This window comes from Bos mutus, chromosome 22 (genome assembly GCF_027580195.1).
Source record: "Bos mutus isolate GX-2022 chromosome 22, NWIPB_WYAK_1.1, whole genome shotgun sequence".
Classification (NCBI taxonomy): domain Eukaryota; kingdom Metazoa; phylum Chordata; class Mammalia; order Artiodactyla; family Bovidae; genus Bos; species Bos mutus.
Genome location: NC_091638.1, coordinates 66880419 through 66898133, shown reverse-complemented (window position 1 = coordinate 66898133; position 17715 = coordinate 66880419). Strand labels below are relative to the sequence as shown.

The 17715-nt window shown below is 61.7% G+C and overlaps 2 protein-coding genes across 2 annotated transcripts in view; one reads left to right on the top strand and one right to left on the bottom strand.

Moving 5' to 3' along the window:
* Positions 1 to 17715, bottom strand: part of PC (pyruvate carboxylase) — a 55390-nt gene that overhangs the window by 8073 nt on the left and 29602 nt on the right. The window contains exons 2-10 of the mRNA XM_070359668.1: positions 13358 to 13493; positions 13072 to 13256; positions 12529 to 12694; positions 12297 to 12442; positions 12066 to 12183; positions 11646 to 11797; positions 10083 to 10201; positions 7732 to 7894; positions 5578 to 5760 (exon numbers count right to left, since the gene is read on the bottom strand). Of these exons, the coding sequence (XP_070215769.1) occupies positions 5578 to 5760; positions 7732 to 7894; positions 10083 to 10201; positions 11646 to 11797; positions 12066 to 12183; positions 12297 to 12442; positions 12529 to 12694; positions 13072 to 13256; positions 13358 to 13493 (1368 nt within the window). The remainder of the gene's footprint in view (positions 1 to 5577; positions 5761 to 7731; positions 7895 to 10082; positions 10202 to 11645; positions 11798 to 12065; positions 12184 to 12296; positions 12443 to 12528; positions 12695 to 13071; positions 13257 to 13357; positions 13494 to 17715) is intronic.
* LRFN4 (leucine rich repeat and fibronectin type III domain containing 4) lies at positions 281 to 3646 on the top strand. The gene is made up of 3 exons (XM_070359663.1): positions 281 to 420; positions 857 to 2215; positions 2823 to 3646. The coding sequence occupies exons 2-3, from the start codon at positions 867 to 869 to the stop codon at positions 3382 to 3384; spliced, it is 1911 nt and encodes a 636-aa protein (XP_070215764.1). The 5' UTR covers positions 281 to 420; positions 857 to 866; the 3' UTR covers positions 3385 to 3646.

Genomic DNA, 17715 nt, shown 5'->3' with positions numbered 1-17715 from the left:
CACCGGGGGGCTGCGCTGCGGGTCCGCGCCGGCCCGGGCCTCGGGCGTGACCAGGAGCCACCCGTGGGCGCTGCAGTGGCCGCGTGTCCGCGTGACCTCGGGAGCCGGCCTGGACCCGGGTGGATCCCCGCGCGCCCCTCCCCGTCCGCTCTCCACGTGCGTGTCCGCGGTGCGCGTGCTCGTTGGCGCGCACCCGCCTGCCTGTCGCTGCCGCCGCCGCCGCCGCGAATCGCTCCGGGAAAAGGTGCCGGGAACCGAGTGAGCCGGGGCCGCGGGCCCGAGCGCCATGGGCCGGAAGGCGCGCGGAGCGCGGCTGGTCAGCCCCGGGCCTCATCCCCGCGGGAGAGCCGCCTGGAGTCGGCAGGGGCCGGCCGGGCCCACGGGGAGGCCGGCCCGCGCCCCCTGAGCTACGGACACCAGGTGAGGGGCCGTGGGGGGAAGTGTGGGGAGCGGCCGGGGAGGGGCGGGGGCCCCGGGAGGGCTTGGGGAGGCGCCTTAGCCGGCGGGGGAGGGGATGGCGCCGAAGGGATGCTGGCGAGTCCAGGGGACGCCAGGGGAAGGAAGTTCCGGGACCCTCCCTGCGCTCCCGGCCACCTCCGCTTCCTGCTCACGCCTCACCTTGTCCCCAGAGCCTGGGTTCCCTCTCACGGCTCGGGAAATGTGACCTTTATTCGGGGGGCCTGGCTCTGCAGGCCCCAGCCTGATCTCAGCTTTGGGGGACCCCTTGGGCCTTTGACCCTGACCCCACCCCCAGGCCAGGCTCTGGAAGCTGCCCCCCCCCACCCAAGATCGGCCTGGGGGCAAGTGGGCAGTGGTGCCAGCCCCACTTGTGCCTGGGCTGTGGCCCTTCCTACAGGGCGCTCGCCATGGCCCCGCCACTCCTGCTGCTGCTGCTGGCCAGTGGAGCGGCCGCCTGCCCACTGCCCTGCATCTGCCAGAACCTGTCGGAGTCGCTCAGCACCCTCTGTGCCCACCGAGGCCTGCTGTTCGTGCCGCCCAACGTGGACCGGCGCACGGTGGAGCTGCGGCTGGCCGACAACTTCATCCAGGCCCTGGGGCCGCCGGACTTCCGCAACATGACCGGGCTGGTGGACCTGACGCTGTCCCGCAACGCCATCACCCGCATCGGGGCCCGCGCCTTCGGGGACCTGGAGAGCCTGCGCTCCCTGCACCTGGACGGCAACAGGCTGGCGGAGCTGGGCGCGGGCAGCCTGCGGGGCCCCGCCAACCTGCAGCACCTCATCCTCAGCGGCAACCAGCTGGGCCGAATCGCGCCGGGCGCCTTCGACGACTTCCTGGGCAGCTTGGAGGACCTGGACCTGTCCTACAACAACCTGCGGCAGGTGCCCTGGGCCGGCATCGGCGCCATGCCCGCCCTGCACACCCTCAACCTGGACCACAACCTCATCGACGCGCTGCCCCCGGGCGCCTTTGCCCAGCTCAGCCAGCTCTCCCGCCTTGACCTCACCTCCAACCGCCTGGCCACGCTGGCACCTGACCCGCTCTTCTCCCGGGGCCGCCACGCTGAGGCCTCGCCTGCGCCGCTGGTGCTGAGCTTCAGTGGGAACCCCCTGCACTGCAACTGCGAGCTGCTTTGGCTGCGGCGGCTGGCGCGGCCCGACGACCTGGAGACCTGTGCCTCCCCGCCCGGCCTGGCTGGCCGCTACTTCTGGACGGTGCCCGAGGGCGAGTTCTCCTGTGAGCCGCCCCTCATCGCCCGCCACACGCAGCGCCTCTGGGTGCTGGAGGGCCAGCGGGCCACGCTGCGGTGCCGGGCCCTTGGCGACCCAGTGCCCACCATGCACTGGGTTGGCCCCGATGACCGGCTGGTGGGCAACTCCTCCCGGGCCCGGGCTTTTCCCAACGGGACCCTGGAGATCGGGGTGACGGGCTCCGGGGACGCGGGGGCCTACACCTGCATTGCTACCAACCCGGCCGGTGAGGCCACGGCCCGTGTCGAACTGCGGGTGCTGGCTCTGCCCCATGGAGGGAACGGCAGCACCGAGAGGGGCCGCCCGGGGCCCTCGGACATCGCGGCCTCAGCCCGCACGGCCGCGGAGGGCGAGGGCACGCCCGAGTCGGAGCCGGCCGTGCAGGTGACGGAGGTGACCGCCACCTCGGGGCTGGTGAGCTGGGGGCCGGGGCGGCCAGCGGACCCCGTGTGGATGTTCCAGCTCCAGTACAACAGCAGCGAGGACGAGACCCTCATCTACCGGTGAGGGGGTGCTCTGCAGTCCGGGGCCCCCAGCTCGGGAGCTGCCCTCCTCTGAGCTGGCTCTGCCCCCTCCAGGGAGGGCTGGCCACCTCTCCTGCCTCTGCTCTCTCCTGGGGCTTCCATGTACCCCTTCTCAGCTTCCGAGCTGCCTGGGGGTCGTGGGGGCTGCAGGGGGAGGGGAGGGGGGAAGGGGGGAGGCTGTGCCCTGCATGGTCTCAGGCGAGGCTGGCAGGCGGGGCCCAGGGTGCTGGCGTCTGTGTTTTAGGCACGCGGGCTTAGCCACTCGGGCACTGCTCTGTGATTCTTCACAGCCTCTGAGGCCGGCCCGGGGTAGGCCTGGGTGTTGACGGGCACACCTGTCTGCCCTGCACCATCTCCAGGGCCACACGTGCCTGTCTGTTTTCTCTGCCTTCTGAAGTGAACACACAGGCTCCTGTGGGCCTAGGGAAGAGGCTCTTCAGAGCTGGGACCTGGGGGCGTGTGGTTGGGGGAGGGCAGTGGGCAGTGAAGGGAGCTTCAAGGCCTTGTGGCCCTTGGCAGGGGGAGGGGGCGGGGACGGGGGCTTGGACCCCAGGCCTGCTCTCTGATCCCCTGCCCTTGCCTGCAGGATCGTCCCAGCCTCCAGCCATCACTTCCTGCTGAAGCACCTGGTCCCGGGTGCCGACTACGACCTCTGTCTGCTGGCGCTGACACCCGCCGCTGGGCCCTCTGACCTCACTGCCACCCGGCTGCTGGGCTGTGCCCACTTCTCCACGCTGCCAGCCACACCCCTGTGCCGCGCCCTGCAGGCCCACGTGCTGGGCGGGACCCTGACTGTGGCCGTGGGGGGCGTGCTGGTGGCTGCCTTACTGGTCTTCACTGTGGCCTTGCTGGTTCGGGGCCGGGGGGCCGGGAACGGCCGTCTCCCCCTCAAGCTCAGCCACGTGCAGTCGCAGACCAACGGAGGCCCCAGCCCCACACCCAAGGCGCACCCCCCACGCAGCCCGCCGCCTCGCCCCCAGCGCAGCTGCTCCCTGGACCTGGGGGACAGCGGCGGGTGCTACGGTTATGCCAGGCGCCTCGGAGGGGCCTGGGCCCGACGGAGCCACTCTGTGCACGGGGGGCTGCTCGGGGCCGGGGGCCGGGGGGCGGGGGGCAGCGCCGAGCGGCTGGAGGAGAGCGTGGTCTGAGGGCTGGGAGACTGCCTGGGGGGCGGAGGGTACAGGCGGGCGGCCTCCTGGCCTGGTGGGTCAGCGTGGCCAGAGAGCACCCCCCCCCGGCCCTCCCCTCGGTGCCTCAGGCAGGACAGGGGCCCTTGCCCTGGTTCTGGCCTCCAGTCAGGCAAAACAGGACAGGTCTCTGTGACAGGTGCTCACGGCCTCCAAGCGGGGGCTGCAGCCGCCAAGTGGAAGTCTTGTTTGTCTTTATAATAAAATTATTGGGGTCACCTCAGTGCTAGTCTCTGGTCTTGTCCTGCCCGGCTCCCTGAGGGGCCTGTGGAAGCACAGACAAGCGGGGTCAGGCAGGGGCTCCCAGCCCTGTGGAGGCGGCCCCAGCAGCCTGGGTGCCTGCGGGCCCTAGGGTGCCCCAGAGAGCAGGCGGCTATGTGCCCACATCTATATGCAGAGGACGCCCCTTCCTGGAGCGTGCAGCCAGGACGCTCGCCTGGCGTGGGCATCAGAGCATGCAGGGCAGCAGCGGGAGCCCGTGGGGGACGGCCCAGCTCTTCCGGGCAACGGGACCTGGGCTGGTAACTCAGAAAGTCCCCACTGGCCCCTGCTGGTGACAGCATCTTTCCCCATTGGCCAAGGTGCCTTCAGGATTTGTAATGTCAAACCAAAGGGGCTGGAATCGTACCACCCTGCTCTCGGTCTGGGACCCCCGGAGGGCTCCTGTCGGGGGTGCAGGCCCCGAGTGGGGCCTTGGCTCTCAGCTGCTCCCGACGCCCCTCTTGCTGGACACCCCGGGGCAAACACCAGGGGGTACCAGGCCCCCATGGCCACAGCTCTGGTCCCCACCTTGAGGAACCAGGCTCGGGGTGGCGTGCCCTGCCCTGTCCCACCCTCTCCAGGCCCACGTCCCCACCAGCCCATGGCCCAGACGGCCTCCTCTGGGAGCAGCCTTCAAACAACCACTGCTCCCAAGCGTCGGCTGGGAGGAAGCTGCAAACACACCCCAGGCACGCGTGGTTCTCCGCTGGTGCCAGGAGCACCCAGGCGCTTTGAGAGCATGCAGGTGCCCGGGCCCCGCTGTGGAGGGGGGTGTGGCACCCCGGCCCACGGGGCTGTACCTGTGCTGAGGGGTGGTGCACGTTTCTGCCTAAGGTCTGCTGTGCCTCTGATGGGCAGCCTGGTGAGAGCTGGTATGGTAAGGTGCGCGTGTACGCGTGTGCCGGCTGAGCTCACACACGTGTGCGTGGCGCTGAGACACACGTGTGCCTGCCCGCCCAGCCCCGGAACACATACCTGGATGTGGTCCAAGAGAGATCCTGGTTTAAATAAAGTGAAACAAGGGCTTCAGCCAAGAGGAGCAGGAGAGCATGAGCCGTGCCAGGGCAGTGTGGAGGGCGGCAGGGCCGGTGCCCGGTCTGGGCACGCACCGGGGGGCACTGGGGCCCCAGCTTGCTGCCAGCCTCCCACCTTCCTTGGCCTCTGTGGCCCTGGCTCCCTCCTCCACCTTCTGGCGTGAAGGCAATGGGAGCTTGGGAGCCCCCTAGCCTGTCGGATGGGTGGACAGTCCTCTGGCCCGGGGTCACCAGCAGGACAAGACCACAGGGGTGGGCAGGCGAGGGGGTGGGGTGGCCGGGCCCCCCAGTCACCAGTCACCTGGCCCGGAGCAGCCCCAGACGCGGCCTGCCACCATGCCACATTCTGGCCACATGTGCAGGAAACAGCCCCTGACTGGGTGCCCGAAGGCTCCTCACGGAAGCACAGGTGCCCCAGCGCCGGGAGACAGCCCTGTCCTGTGAGGCGGGCTGAGAGGGGCCACTGCCCCGTGGGCTCCTCCCTCCCGCCTGCTTTTTGAAAAGGTGAAGGGGATGGAGCAGGGCTGAGCGAGGACAGCGCTGCCCACGTGGCCCAGACCCGGTGCCCAGCCTGGACCCAGCAGAGCGGGAGCCACTGAGAAGGCAGGGGCTGCGGGGTGCCGTGTGCAGTGTGGGGACTTGGGGGGCAGCTCCCCCACCGTGGGCTGGGCAGTGTGGTTCCCTGCCCCCGGCCCTGCAGCAGGTCTAAAGTGGCGTATGCCCAGGGCAGGCCCACGGCTATGCAGAGGCACTGGCCTCAGACACAGACAGCCTGCACAGTGACTTCACCTCCAGCTATGGACGCGAGTGGCAAGGACGACCCAGAGGCCAGGGGCATCTCGGGCCTGCAGCCGCTCACCTTCACGCCTCGGACTCGGAACTCGGCCAGGGCTCTGCTCATCTTGGTGGCGGCCGTGGGGTGGTCCTTGCCGTGAGCGATGACCTTGACCAGCAGGGAGTCGTAGTGGGGGGAGATGACGGCGCCTTGGAAGGCAGAGGCGTTGTCCAGGCGGATGCCCATGCCCTCCCCGCTCCGGAACACCTGCGGGCAGAGGTGGCCCAGTCAGGTCCAGGTCTGAAGCCGGAGTCGAGATGCGGCACCCCCGTGGCCCCAGGCTGGACCAGCATGGGCCGGCAGGGCGCCAAGAGTCACGCAAAGGTGACCCCCAACTCTGGTTTGAGGAGTTCTGCTTCATTTCTGCCAGCACCCCACCGAGGGGCACCCCACCGGCTCTAAGGGCCACAGTCACGGTTTCCTCCTCTCTGAGAGAGCTGGCAGGGTGGGGAGCATGGGCTCCACCAGCCCCAGGCTCGAGGCCCCGCTCACAGGGCTGACGCGGAGCCAGCAGGACACGGATGGGCCAGACCTGCCACCCGCCTGCTTGACCAGCCCTCTTGCCTTTCAGATTCATTTTTTCATTCATTCAGTCCACAGCGTGTGTGCCCACCTCACGCCAGGCACTGGGGACACAGCAGCTAAAACAGAGGCCCTGCTTGAGCAGGGCTCCCAGCCTGCGGGTCAAGGGGACAGATGAAGGAGGAAATACACAGACGAGTGACCAGGGTGCGGCAGGACGGAGCCAGGCAGGGGAGGCAGGCCGAGGAGCCCTTAACATCCAGTGACAGGGAAGGCCTCGGGGTCCCCGCCTCCCCTCCCTGTCAAGAGGGAGACGGAGGAGCAGTGAGCCGATGAGAAACGCTGGGACCAGACGCAAGGAGACGCACGTGAGCCCACAGGCCGACAGGGAAGTGAGGGCGGCTCAGGGCACGTTCAGGGGCTCCCAGGAGTCCCACGGTAGAGACTCAGGGTGGGGGAAGGGGCTTTGGCTGTGAATGCCCGGGGTGGGGGCCTCGTGAGCAGCACCGGCCAGGGAGACGGGGAGCGGGAGGGACAAGCAGGGGGCCTGGGGACACGCACTGCACCGCGTTTCCGCGTCTAAGGGACACAGCCTGTGCTCGATAAAAAGGAACTTAATAAAATATTTAAGCGTGAACACTCAGCTGTGAGCAGGAACTGTCAGCTAAAAATATTCTGTGGTAAACCAGGCTCGGAGGAGCCAGGCCTCGGAGGTGGAGCTGGAGCGGGGCTGCCCCTGCCCGCCGAGGGCAGGCTCGATGGGGGCGCCCGCTGGACAGCGCTCTGGCCTGGGAGCTGGCCCCAACCTGTGGACCTGGATCCTTCCAGAAACAGCCTTGGCGGCAGCTCTGCCTCAAGCTGAGCAGCTGATGCGACTCTCAGAACCAGATTGCTCCCCGCCCCGCCCCACCCCACCCGGCCGCCCCAGTCTCTCCTCTCGGGCTCAGTGACTGAGAATCACCCTCCTGTCCCCCCGCCGGTCTGCTTCCCCAGAGGCCTGGGCAGAGGGGGCAGCGGGAGGGCCGCAGAGTGCTGACTTGGGGCCAGAGGTATTCCTAGCCGGGGCGTGAGGCAGGGCCAGGGGCCAGGGGCCAGGGGCCCCAGCCAGCCCAGAGGTGGGGGTGGGGGGAGCCCCCCAGGCCCCCTCTCAGCCCCTGGCCCCCCATGCCCCTGCTCGGTCTCCTCCCTGTCCCCACCATCTCCCGGACTCCCGCATGCATCCCTGACGGGTCCCCTGGCCCAGCCCAGCCCCTCCGCTGAGACCTCCGGGTCATCATCCCTCGTGCGCCTGGCTCCTCCGCCAGGCTGAAGGCCGAAGCCAGCGGGACTGCTCAGTGGGCAGCGAAGCTTTGGGTCCTTGTGAGACGAGTCGAGGACCCTGGGCTCTGTTCCCAGGGATCCCGCACTTGGCTCCACCCAGCTGACCTCCCTGTCCCAGCCGGTGGCCTTTCTGGCCTCCATGGCAGCCTCTCCCAGGAATACTCTCCCCTTTAGTGCTGGACAGCGCCTGGCTCCCGCGTATTCTAAGTCAGCTTCCGATCAGCTCCAGTGAGGCGCCCCCCTTCACTGCTGGGCCCACAGGCTCCCTCATGCCCCCCAGAGAAGCGCCTTCGCGCAGACCGAGCCAGGCAGCGGGCTCCGGCGGAGGCAGCCTACCTCGATGCGGCCGGTGTCGGGCTGGAAGCTGCGCGCGGGGTCCTCGGTGGTAACCCGGCACTGGATGGCACAGCCGTTGATGCGGATGTTCTCCTGCCGGAGGCCCAGGTCAGGCAGGCTCCGGCCCTCGGCCACGTGGATCTGGGCGTGGACCAGGTCCACACTGCAGGTGGGGGGAGGGACGGGGAGGGGGCCAGCATGAGGCCCCTGGCCCTGCCTGCTGGCCCTCACCAGCCTCCTCCTGACCATGCCCGGCTGGGAGCCCTGCAGGGTCCGCCTGAGGAGGACAGTGGCTGGAAGAGCAGCTGAGATGTTAGCAGCGCCCTGGGCTTGCCCCCCAGCTCCTCCCCCAACTCTGCCCTGAGCCCTCCCTGTCCCCCTGCCTCCCCCAGACCCTCCCGAGGTCAGACCCTCCCTCTCAGAGCGGTACTGCTACTCTGTATGTGGTGGGTGGGGTGGGGGTCGGTTTGCCAGAGAACAGGTCTGTAATGAATGAATGGGGCCGCAGCTAATGGAGGCTCCACACTTGTGATCGTTGTGGTCAGGTGCCACCCTCCTAGGACCTGCGTTGCAGCTCGGCTTGTCCCCAAGACCCCCCACCCTGCCCCAGAGAAGATCTCAGAATACAACCTCCACACGAGCCTGGTTTTCTAAGCACACCCTCCCTGACTGCCATGCTCCTAAGGACAGCAACAAATTCAAGTGGAACAGCTGTTAAAAAAGCCCGGGTTTTAAATTTATTGTCACTGAGGCTTGTGGTAAGGACAGCCGGGAAACGCCGTTGGCAGACCTTCCTCAGTGTTTGTACGTCAGCAGCGATGATGATCACTGCATCGCTACGCATCCACGCCGTGGACTGTGGCTGTGCCCTTCCCAAGCTTCACCTCCACAGAAATGCTCTGAGAGCCGCCAACATCCCATCAGAGGACGAGCCCGAGGGTCAGAGAGGCTGCAGCCCAACCAAGCTCTACGTGGCTCGTGACCTGGGAAGAACCTGCGCCCGAGTCTGTGTCTCTCTGACACAGAAGAACCTCTGCTTGGGAGCAAGCAAAGAGCTTGACCCTTAGCAGGACCGGCTCAGGGCAGGCTCAAGATTGACGAAAAATTTCCAGCATCGTGAAGGGGAAAGTCTCACGGGGCCAGAGGGTGAGGCTGGAGCATGTGGTCAATCAGCCCTGACCTGGAGACAGGGAGGACTCTGGGGGCTCTCACACCTACCAGGTGAGGGCAGGTGCCCCAGCAGCATCCTCAGTCTCAGGTTGGATCAGAGGTTGAAGAAGGAGCTGTCAGGAAAGTTCCATGGTGGGAGGGACTGGCCCAAGGCCAGGGCATAACACTTCGACGACTCAACATACGTATTTTGAAACGAAGAGAGGCCATATTAATTGTTTATAAAATGGGCAGGTTTTTTGGGGAAATGTCTCTACGCAATGCTTGTGGGAGGACCAATCGGTACAGGTGATCTAGAAAGCTCTTTAGGTGGTGGTGTTGTTCAGTTGCTAAGTAGTGTCCACTAGTTGGTCACTCTCTGTGACCCCATGAACTGCAGTGTGCCAGGCTTCCCTCTCCTTCACTCTCTCTCTAGGTGAGATGTTGCTTATTTATCGCTCAGGTAATCCTACTAAAGATGCGTGTCCTCAGAACTCTTCAGAGAGGTGGGCAAAGATTTAGGCCCAAAGATGTTAAGTGACACACCCTTAAAAGCCACAAAAGTAAAAAACCACCTGATTGTTTAAAAATAGAGGACTATGGAGATCAGTTGGAAACCTCCCAGAAGATGGAACAGTGTGCAGCCACTTCCAAGAATTGAAAAAATAATGGGAATGCCTTAGACAAATATGACATTTGAAACGTAGAATGAAAGTCATATACAAAACATCTCAATTGTGTCAAACTACTTATACAGTTAAGTAAATAAAGATGGAAAGAAACCAAACGATTTAGCGTGGGCTTAGGAGATACAGCACAGGGCTTGAGAGGACCAGCTGTGCGACCTCGGGCCACTCTCTTAACCTCTCTGAGCCCCGGTTTTGTCATCTGAAATTGGGGCTGACTGATGCCTTGGGGATGCGCAGCACACAGAGCCGCCCGCTGGGAGCCTCCCAGCGTCCTGGTTCTGAGCAGTGGGGCCTGAGGCCTGTTCGTTTGCTCCCTTGTACAAACTCTCACAATGGCATGTGATGCTTGTATAATAATACTTTTCATAAAAAACAAAGTACACGGGTCCCTAACTATTCTCCATCAGTGGACAGTGAGCTCCCCAGGAACCCGCGACCGGGTCTTACACAAGATGTGGGAGACGCCCTTCCCATGCCTGCCCCGCCCACCCCGCCGGCCGCGCCCCTGCTCACTCTGTGACCTCCTCGGTCACCGTGTGCTCCACTTGCAGGCGCGAGTTGACCTCGATGAAGTAGTGCTTGCCGTGCCTGTCCACCAGGAACTCCACGGTGCCCGCGTTCTCGTAGCCCACCTGTGGGGCGGCCTCGTTAAGCAGGGGTCTGTGGTGAGCGCCCAGTGGGGGCGCAGGCTCACCCACTGGGCTGCTTCCATAGTAAAACAGACTGGCCAACCCCACCCCACCCGACGGCAGGCAGAGGGCCAGCCCTGCCCCCGGGGGGTGAGCGCCCAGCCCCCGCAGCTGGGCCCGGCCTGGACGTCTCCCCAGGCCTCCCGGGAGCCTCTGAAGGCTGCACCCAGCTTGTCCAGGTGAGACCTGAGCAGAGCTCCCACCAGCCCAGACGCCACCCTCGCCCCCAGCGGTTCCTCAGCTTTGGGACATGGGCCCCACCCGTGTGTACCCTGGCCTCTCCTGGATCTTCCTGACGCTTAGAGGGTCTTCAGAAAGCTCCCCTCAGCTTTACTCCGCCATCGCCTCTGGTTACTACCCAGAGATGCCATCTGAGAGGGACCTCATCGACAGATGAGGCTGTACCTCAAAACGCACGCCTCATTCTAGCTTCACTTCCAGTCCCACCAAAACCACACCCTAGACTTCACTCCCTCAAATCTGTTCTAGAATGAGACACTTCATAAACCAATAAATAAGACCAAACTCAAGGCAAGAAAACTCCTATGAAGGAAGCAAAACCTCAACTATAATCAGACCCTAATCAACGCCTCATGTTAGCCATGGCTGGAGCCTCACTGGCTCTCTGTTTGGGGAAGGTCCCAGCAGCGTCTGTAGTCTGGGGCCTGGGCTTCCCGGGAGCCTGAGGGGGCTCAGCCCTGGAGGAGAGAGGCCCAGGGGCCCGCCGGGCGGAGGGGACGGCGGACCTGAAAATACGCCCCCTCAGGGCTCTGGGAGGCCGAGGCTGGGGCAGGGTGCCTGGCCTCTGAGTAGGGCTGGGGTCAGGGGTACCAGAAGAAGAGAGAGCGGGGCCCCTGCTCCAGCCTGGCCAGCCCATGGGCGCTCACTCCGCAGCCCCCAGAGTGCAGACAGGAGGCGGCGGCCCTGGGGCGTGAACGGGGTGCAGGAGACAGGATGCCGGGGACGGTTGGGCATGAGTGAGGAAGAAACGCCTGAACACCGTTCCTTAATCCTGACGGAAGCCCCTGCTGCCCCCCGGAAGCTCGGTCTGTGCTGAAGGGCACTGAGGCAAGGCCAGCGGCTCTCTCTCCCCCTCCTCCTCACGGCCCTTCCAGTCTCCAGGCCAGGCCTCTGGACCCAGTGCCTCCGCGACCGCACAGCACAGATCCCAAGGGCCTGGCATCAGCCCTCCGCCTCCTGTCCTTCCGGAGTCGGTCACCCTGGGCCGCCCTGCCCTGCAGCAGCTGGCCACCCTGGGCCCCCCGTGACCGCCAGGTGTGAGGCTGTGTCCGCGGGAGCTCAAAGCGAGCCAGGAGCAGGCTCCTTGTCTCCACGTGGGGAGAAGGCCACTGCGCCGTGGCTCTCAGCTCTGTCCCCTGCCCCTCACCTGCTTTGCAAGCTTGACGGAGTCGCTAGTGAGCCGGGTGCGCAGCTGGGGGTCCAAGTGGGCAGCCGGGGCGATCTCCACCACTTTCTGGTGCCGCCGCTGGATGGAGCAGTCCCGCTCGTAGAGGTGAAGGATGTTCCCGTACTGGTCCCCTGGGATGCGGTAAGCCGGGCTCAGCCCCGGGGGGTCTGGACACCCCAATCTCCAGAAGAGCACCATGGCTGTTCAGCACTGCTCCCAGGGTGGCTCAGCAGCGGCTCCAAACAGCACACCAGGCCTCAGGTCTGACCAGCCCGGCACCCGCAGCCCACCTTCCTGGGAAAGGTCCCACAGAGGGAGAGCTCCGGTAGCTTTCCCAAAGCCCAGGAAGACCAGGGGCCCCCACTGCCTCATGCTGCCGCCCCCGGACGCCCTACTCACCCAGGATCTGCACCTCGATGTGGCGTGGCTTCTCGATGAACTTCTCCACGAACAGCGCCCCGTTCCCGAAGGCGGCCAGAGCCTCCGAGTAGGCCCGGGTGTAGTTCTCCTCCAGCTCCTGGGAGGGCAGGCGGGGGCCCAGGAGACGGTGGGGCCTGAGCTCTGCCTTTCCCCCAGCACCCCTCCCCCGGCCCCTCGGCAGGTGGCCGCCCAGCCTCAGCTTCCGCTCACCTCGTAGCTGTGCACGACCCTCATGCCGCGGCCCCCGCCCCCGTAGGCGGCCTTGAAGATGATGGGGAAGCCGTAGGTGTTGGAGAACTCGTGGGCCTCGTGCAGGGAAGTGATGGGGGCATCTGTGCCGGGCACCACGGGCACTCCTGTTGGCAGACAGGCAGGTCAGGCCACAGCCTGCCAGCCCCACCCAGACAGCCCCTCGCGGGAGCTAGGCAGCCCCCACCCTCACCTGCGGCGATGGCGATGGCCCGGGCCTCCACCTTGTCGCCCATCTTGCGGACCACCTCGGGGCTTGGCCCAATGAACCGGACCCCAGCATCCTGGCAGGCCTGGGCAAAGTCGGCCCGCTCCGACAGGAACCCGTAGCCTGGGTGCACAGCGTCCACGTTGTTCTCCTGGTGGCGGGTGGGGGTGGTCAGAGGGATGAGCACCCCTCAAAGCCCTTCACACAGCCCCCCAGCCCTGAGGCCCTCCCACCTGTCTCACCTCACTCGCTCCATTCACTCGCTCATTTACTCATTCACTCATTCATTCCTCACTCATTCAGTCCCTCATTTGCTCATTCATTTGCTTAGTCACCCATGCACACAGTCAGTCATTCATTCACTCATTCACTCATTCATGTAGTCACTCACACATTCATTCACTCATTCATTCACCTTTTCACAGGGACTTTCGGCCAGAGAGCATTGGAAATGGGAGGGAGAGCTGGGCAGGCACAGGACCCAGTCTCAGCTCTCAAGAGTTCCCCATCCCCACCTAGCCCCCTCACCTTGGCGACCTTAATGATGTCTGGAATGTGCAGATAGGCCTGCACCGGGGCGAGACCCCGGCCGATGAGGTAGGCTTCGTCAGCTTTCTGTCGGTGCATTTGGCCCGTGTCCTGCTCCGAGTAGACAGCCACCGTGCGGATGCCCAGCTCCGTGCAGGCCCGGAACACACGGATGGCGATCTCGCCTGGGGGTGGGCACAGGGTAACAGGACAAGAAGTGATCCTGGGGTCCCAAGAGACGCAGCAACAGGGGCAGGAAGCTAGGGCAGGCTCCCCCCGTGCTCACCTCTGTTGGCCACCATGACCTTCTTGATGGGCTTGTACTCCAGGCGCCGGACATTGGGAGAGGCAGCGGTTGCGGTGGAGGTCCGGCGGATAGCCAGGAGCCTCAGGCTCCCCCGGACAGTCTGAAACTTCAGCATCTAGGGAGGGAGGTCAGAGCCTGCTTAGAGCAGCCCCACGGCGGCCAGCACCACCGCTGCCTCAGTTCCTGGCCAGACCCAGCATTTCCTGAAGGCTGACCGGCCATAGCGAAGGAAGAGAGTCATCCCCAACTTGCATCCCAAGCTCACCCTCATACTCTCGTACTCTGAATCCTAAAGCACCACACTTCAAACTTTTACAACAATTTCAGAGGCCAGCAAGCAGCCCTGCGTGACTGCGGTGTGTAAGGCCAGTGTCAGTCCAGGCTGCCCCGGGCTTTAGAACCTCCGGCCCCACACTGACCCCTTCGGCCCTCCCTCAAGGTCTGTCTGGCTGGGCAGGGAGGGTGACAGTGGAGCTCCCCAGGAGAGAAGCTGCAACAATGTGCCCTCCGGAAGCGCAGCCTCTGCTCAGATAAAATGCAGATTTCTTCAAACTGCAGGAACTGTCCTTTCTACAAGGGCTACTCAGTAAATTAGTCATGAAAGCCAGCTGAGGGCCAGTGAAACCGGCCAGTCACAAAAAGACAAATACTGCGTGATTCCACTTAGATGAGGTTCCCAGAGTCACCACATTCACAGAGGCAGACAGCGGGAGGGTGGGGGCCAGGGGCGGGCGGTGGGGGAGTTAGTGTTTAAAGGGGACAGGGTTTCAGTGCCGCAGGACAGCTAAGCCCACGCACCGCACGCAGAGCCCCCCTCTCACCTCAACTGGAAAGGGCCCACGTGCAGCAAAGAAGACCTAGCGCAGCCACAGATTAATTCATTCATTCATTAAAAAATAATAAAGGGGACAGAGTTTCCATTCTGTGAGATTTAGAAGTTCTGGAAATGGCCAGAGGTGACGGTTGCACAAAGATGTGAGTGGATGTAACGCCACTGGCCTAACTATACACTTAAAATCAGTTACGAGAGCAAATTACATCACACACATTTTTTCAGAATGAAAAGAATTTTTAAAAAGCCAACAGGGCAATCTCCCTCCCAGAATGCAAAACATCTTCAGAGATAGACCATACCCCTCATTTCACAAATGAAGAAAACCAAGGCCCGGAAAAGCTTTAAAAGATGTGGTCAGAGTCACACAGCTTTTACAGCAGAGCCCAAACTGGCATTCGGTCCTTTTCGCCTGCTCCAGGGCCTCCACCCAGCTAAGCCTGTCATCTATTTCTTCACAAAGTTTAAATGCCTGACTCATCCATTTTAAGTAAGAAACACAATAAGCAACCCTGGTAGCTGAGGTAGTAAAGACTCCACCTGTAATGCAATGCAGGAGACATAAGAGATGCAGGTTTGATGCCTGGGTTGGGAAGACCTCTGGAGAAGGAAATGGCAACCCACTCCAGTATTCTTACCAGGAGAACTCCCATGGACATAGGAGCCTGGCGGGCTACAGTCCATGGGGTCACAAAAGAGTCGGACACAACCGAGCGACTAAATCACCACCAAAGAACATAAAAATCTATTCAATAAATCAGATACTGCTAAAACCTCACAGTGTCATATCGTGGCCAACAAGATGGAGAAGGGGAAATAAAGACCAAGTAGAAAGAAAAGAGGAGAAAAGAAATGAGATAAATAGAAGAAAGAGAAAAAGAGGGAAGCCCTTCAACCAGGGGGAGAGAAGGCAGCCCTTCAAGCATCAACCGCGCCAGGCACAGCACCAGGCCAGGGCAGGAACGTCTCAGCTCTCACAGGAGGCTGACCCCGGGAAGGAGAAAAGAAAAGGGCAAAACCAGACAGAAATAGGTCCTTTCAGATCACGATTAGTGCCTCATGGGCAAGAAAACAGGTAATTTTTTGGCGAATTACTGGGCAGGAACCTGAACGGGGGAAGCAGCAGCCACGTCCAGATCTGAGCTGCAGGGCACGCACCCCAGGAGAGTAACAGCCACGGCCAAGGACTCGAGGGCCACCTCTTCAACCTGTCTGTGGGTCCGAGGGAAATAAGCCAAGGTCCAGCTGACACCAGTGGAGGAGATCACAGCGGGAGCCCCCAGGATCTGCTCACAGTCAGTGCCAAAGTACCAGCTGGGCCTCGGACATGTGACTTCCACACCTTCCTGAAAACCACTGAGCTTCCAACGCTCTCCTGTCAGCTCCCCCTCACAGGTCTACCAGCAGCACCGGCTGCACCAGCTTCCGGCTTCAGCTGCCCACCCAGCTGGAGGGAAGTGCTTTCCCGGCAAAGCAGCCTGGAGAGGGCAGGCCCTGGTGGTCAATGGCGCACACCCCAGGGAGCCAGTGTGGGGATGGATCTTGCCCCCATCCTGGGCACCAGATGCCTGCTCTGCTCAGGGCTGCAGGCAGGAATCTGTGGGACGAGGCAGAGCAGAAAGAGCCCAAATGGCCATGAGGGTCAAGTGAAGAAAGGCAAAGTGTTCTCCGGGACAAGTGTGAACAGCAGATACAAGTGGCTAGCGAACTGTTGACAGTCCCACCTCACCAGAAATCACCACGTTCAAAGGGGAACAGGGGGTGTTGCTTGTGCCTATGAAACTAGCAACAGAGCTGTGAACAATCAGATTTAGTGCTGCTAAGGCCTCTGGGCCTTATTTTCTTGGGCTTCAAGAAATCACTGTGGACAGTGACTGCAGCCATGAAATTAAAAGATGCCTGCTTCTCGGAAGGAAAGCTGTGACAAACCTACAAAGTGTATTAAAAACAGAGACACTACTTTGCCAACAAAGGTCCATCTACTCAAAACTATGCTTTTTCCAAGAGTCATGTACGGACGTGAGAGTTGGGCCATAAAGAAGGCTGAGTGATGAAGAATCGATGCTTTCAAACTATGGTGGGGAGAAGACTCTTGGAGTCCCTTGGACTGCAAGGAGATCAAACCACTCAATCCTAAAGGAAATCAACCCTGAATATTTATTGGAAGGACTGACGTCGAAGTTGAAGCTCCAATACTTTGGCCACCTGATTCGAAGAGCTGACTCACTGGAAAAGACCCTGATGCTGGGAAAGACTGAAGGCAGGAAGAGAAGGGGACGACAGGATGAGATGGTTAGATAGCATCACTGACTCAATGGACACGAATCTGAGCAAACTCTGGGAGATAGTGGAGGAGAGAGGAGTCTGGTGTGCTGCCCTCCACGGGGTAGCAAAGAGTCAGACACAACTTAGCAGCTGAACAACAACAACAGCCCACTGGGAAGCAGGCCCACAGGCGAGGTCTAGAGATCAGGGCAGCTCTCTGAAAGCAATTCACAAAACCTACCAAGAGCCTTTAAAATATGTATGCCCCTTGGTCAGGCCATTACCAATCTAGGAATCCAACCCCAAAATATTCTAAAATGGGAACCAAGATGGATGCAGAAAGATGTTCAGATCAGCATTATTTACAATAGCAAATGACTAGAAGCCACTTAAAGAGCCAATATTAGGGCATCAATACAAACGGACATTATATAACCATGGAAAATGGTGGCAGAGTTTTGATGACATGGGAAATGCTTATGATATAATATGATGCTTTTAAAAAAAGACAAATAATACGATCTCATGAAGTTTTATTTAGAGCAAGAAAAATAACTAGCAGGAACTCAGCATTCACTCACTCCTATGTTCTAGAATTGGCAAGGTATTTATTTTCTTCCTTATTCCTTCTCTTTCTCTACATGTTCTATGCTACAGTTTTTCCAGTAGTCATATAAGGATGCAAGCTGCTGCTGCTAAGTCGCTTCAGTCATGTCCGACTCTGTGCGACCCCATAGACGGCAGCCCACCAGGCTCCCCCGTCCCTGCGACTCTCCGGGCAAGAACACTGGAGTGGGTTGCCATGTCCTTCTGCAATGCATGAAAGTGAAAGGTGAAAGTGAAGTCGCTAAGTCATGTCTGACTCTTCTCGGCCTCATGGACTGCAGCCTTCCAGGCTCCTCCATCCATGGGATTTTCCAGGCAAGAGTACTGGAGTGGGGTGCCATTGTCTTCTCCGAAGGATGCAAGAGTTGGACCATAAAGAAGGCTGAGTGCTAAAGAATCAATGCTTTTGAACTGTGGTGTTGGAGAAGACTCTTGAGAGTCCTTTGGACTGTAAGGAGATCAAACCAGTCAATCCTAAAGGAAATCAGTCCTGAACACTCATTGAAAGGACTGATGCTGAAGCTAAAGCTCAAATACTTTGGTCACCTGATGCGAAGAGCCGACTCACTGGAAAAGACCCTGATGCTGGGAAAGACTGAAAGCAGGAGGAGAAGGGGACAGCAGAGGATGAGAT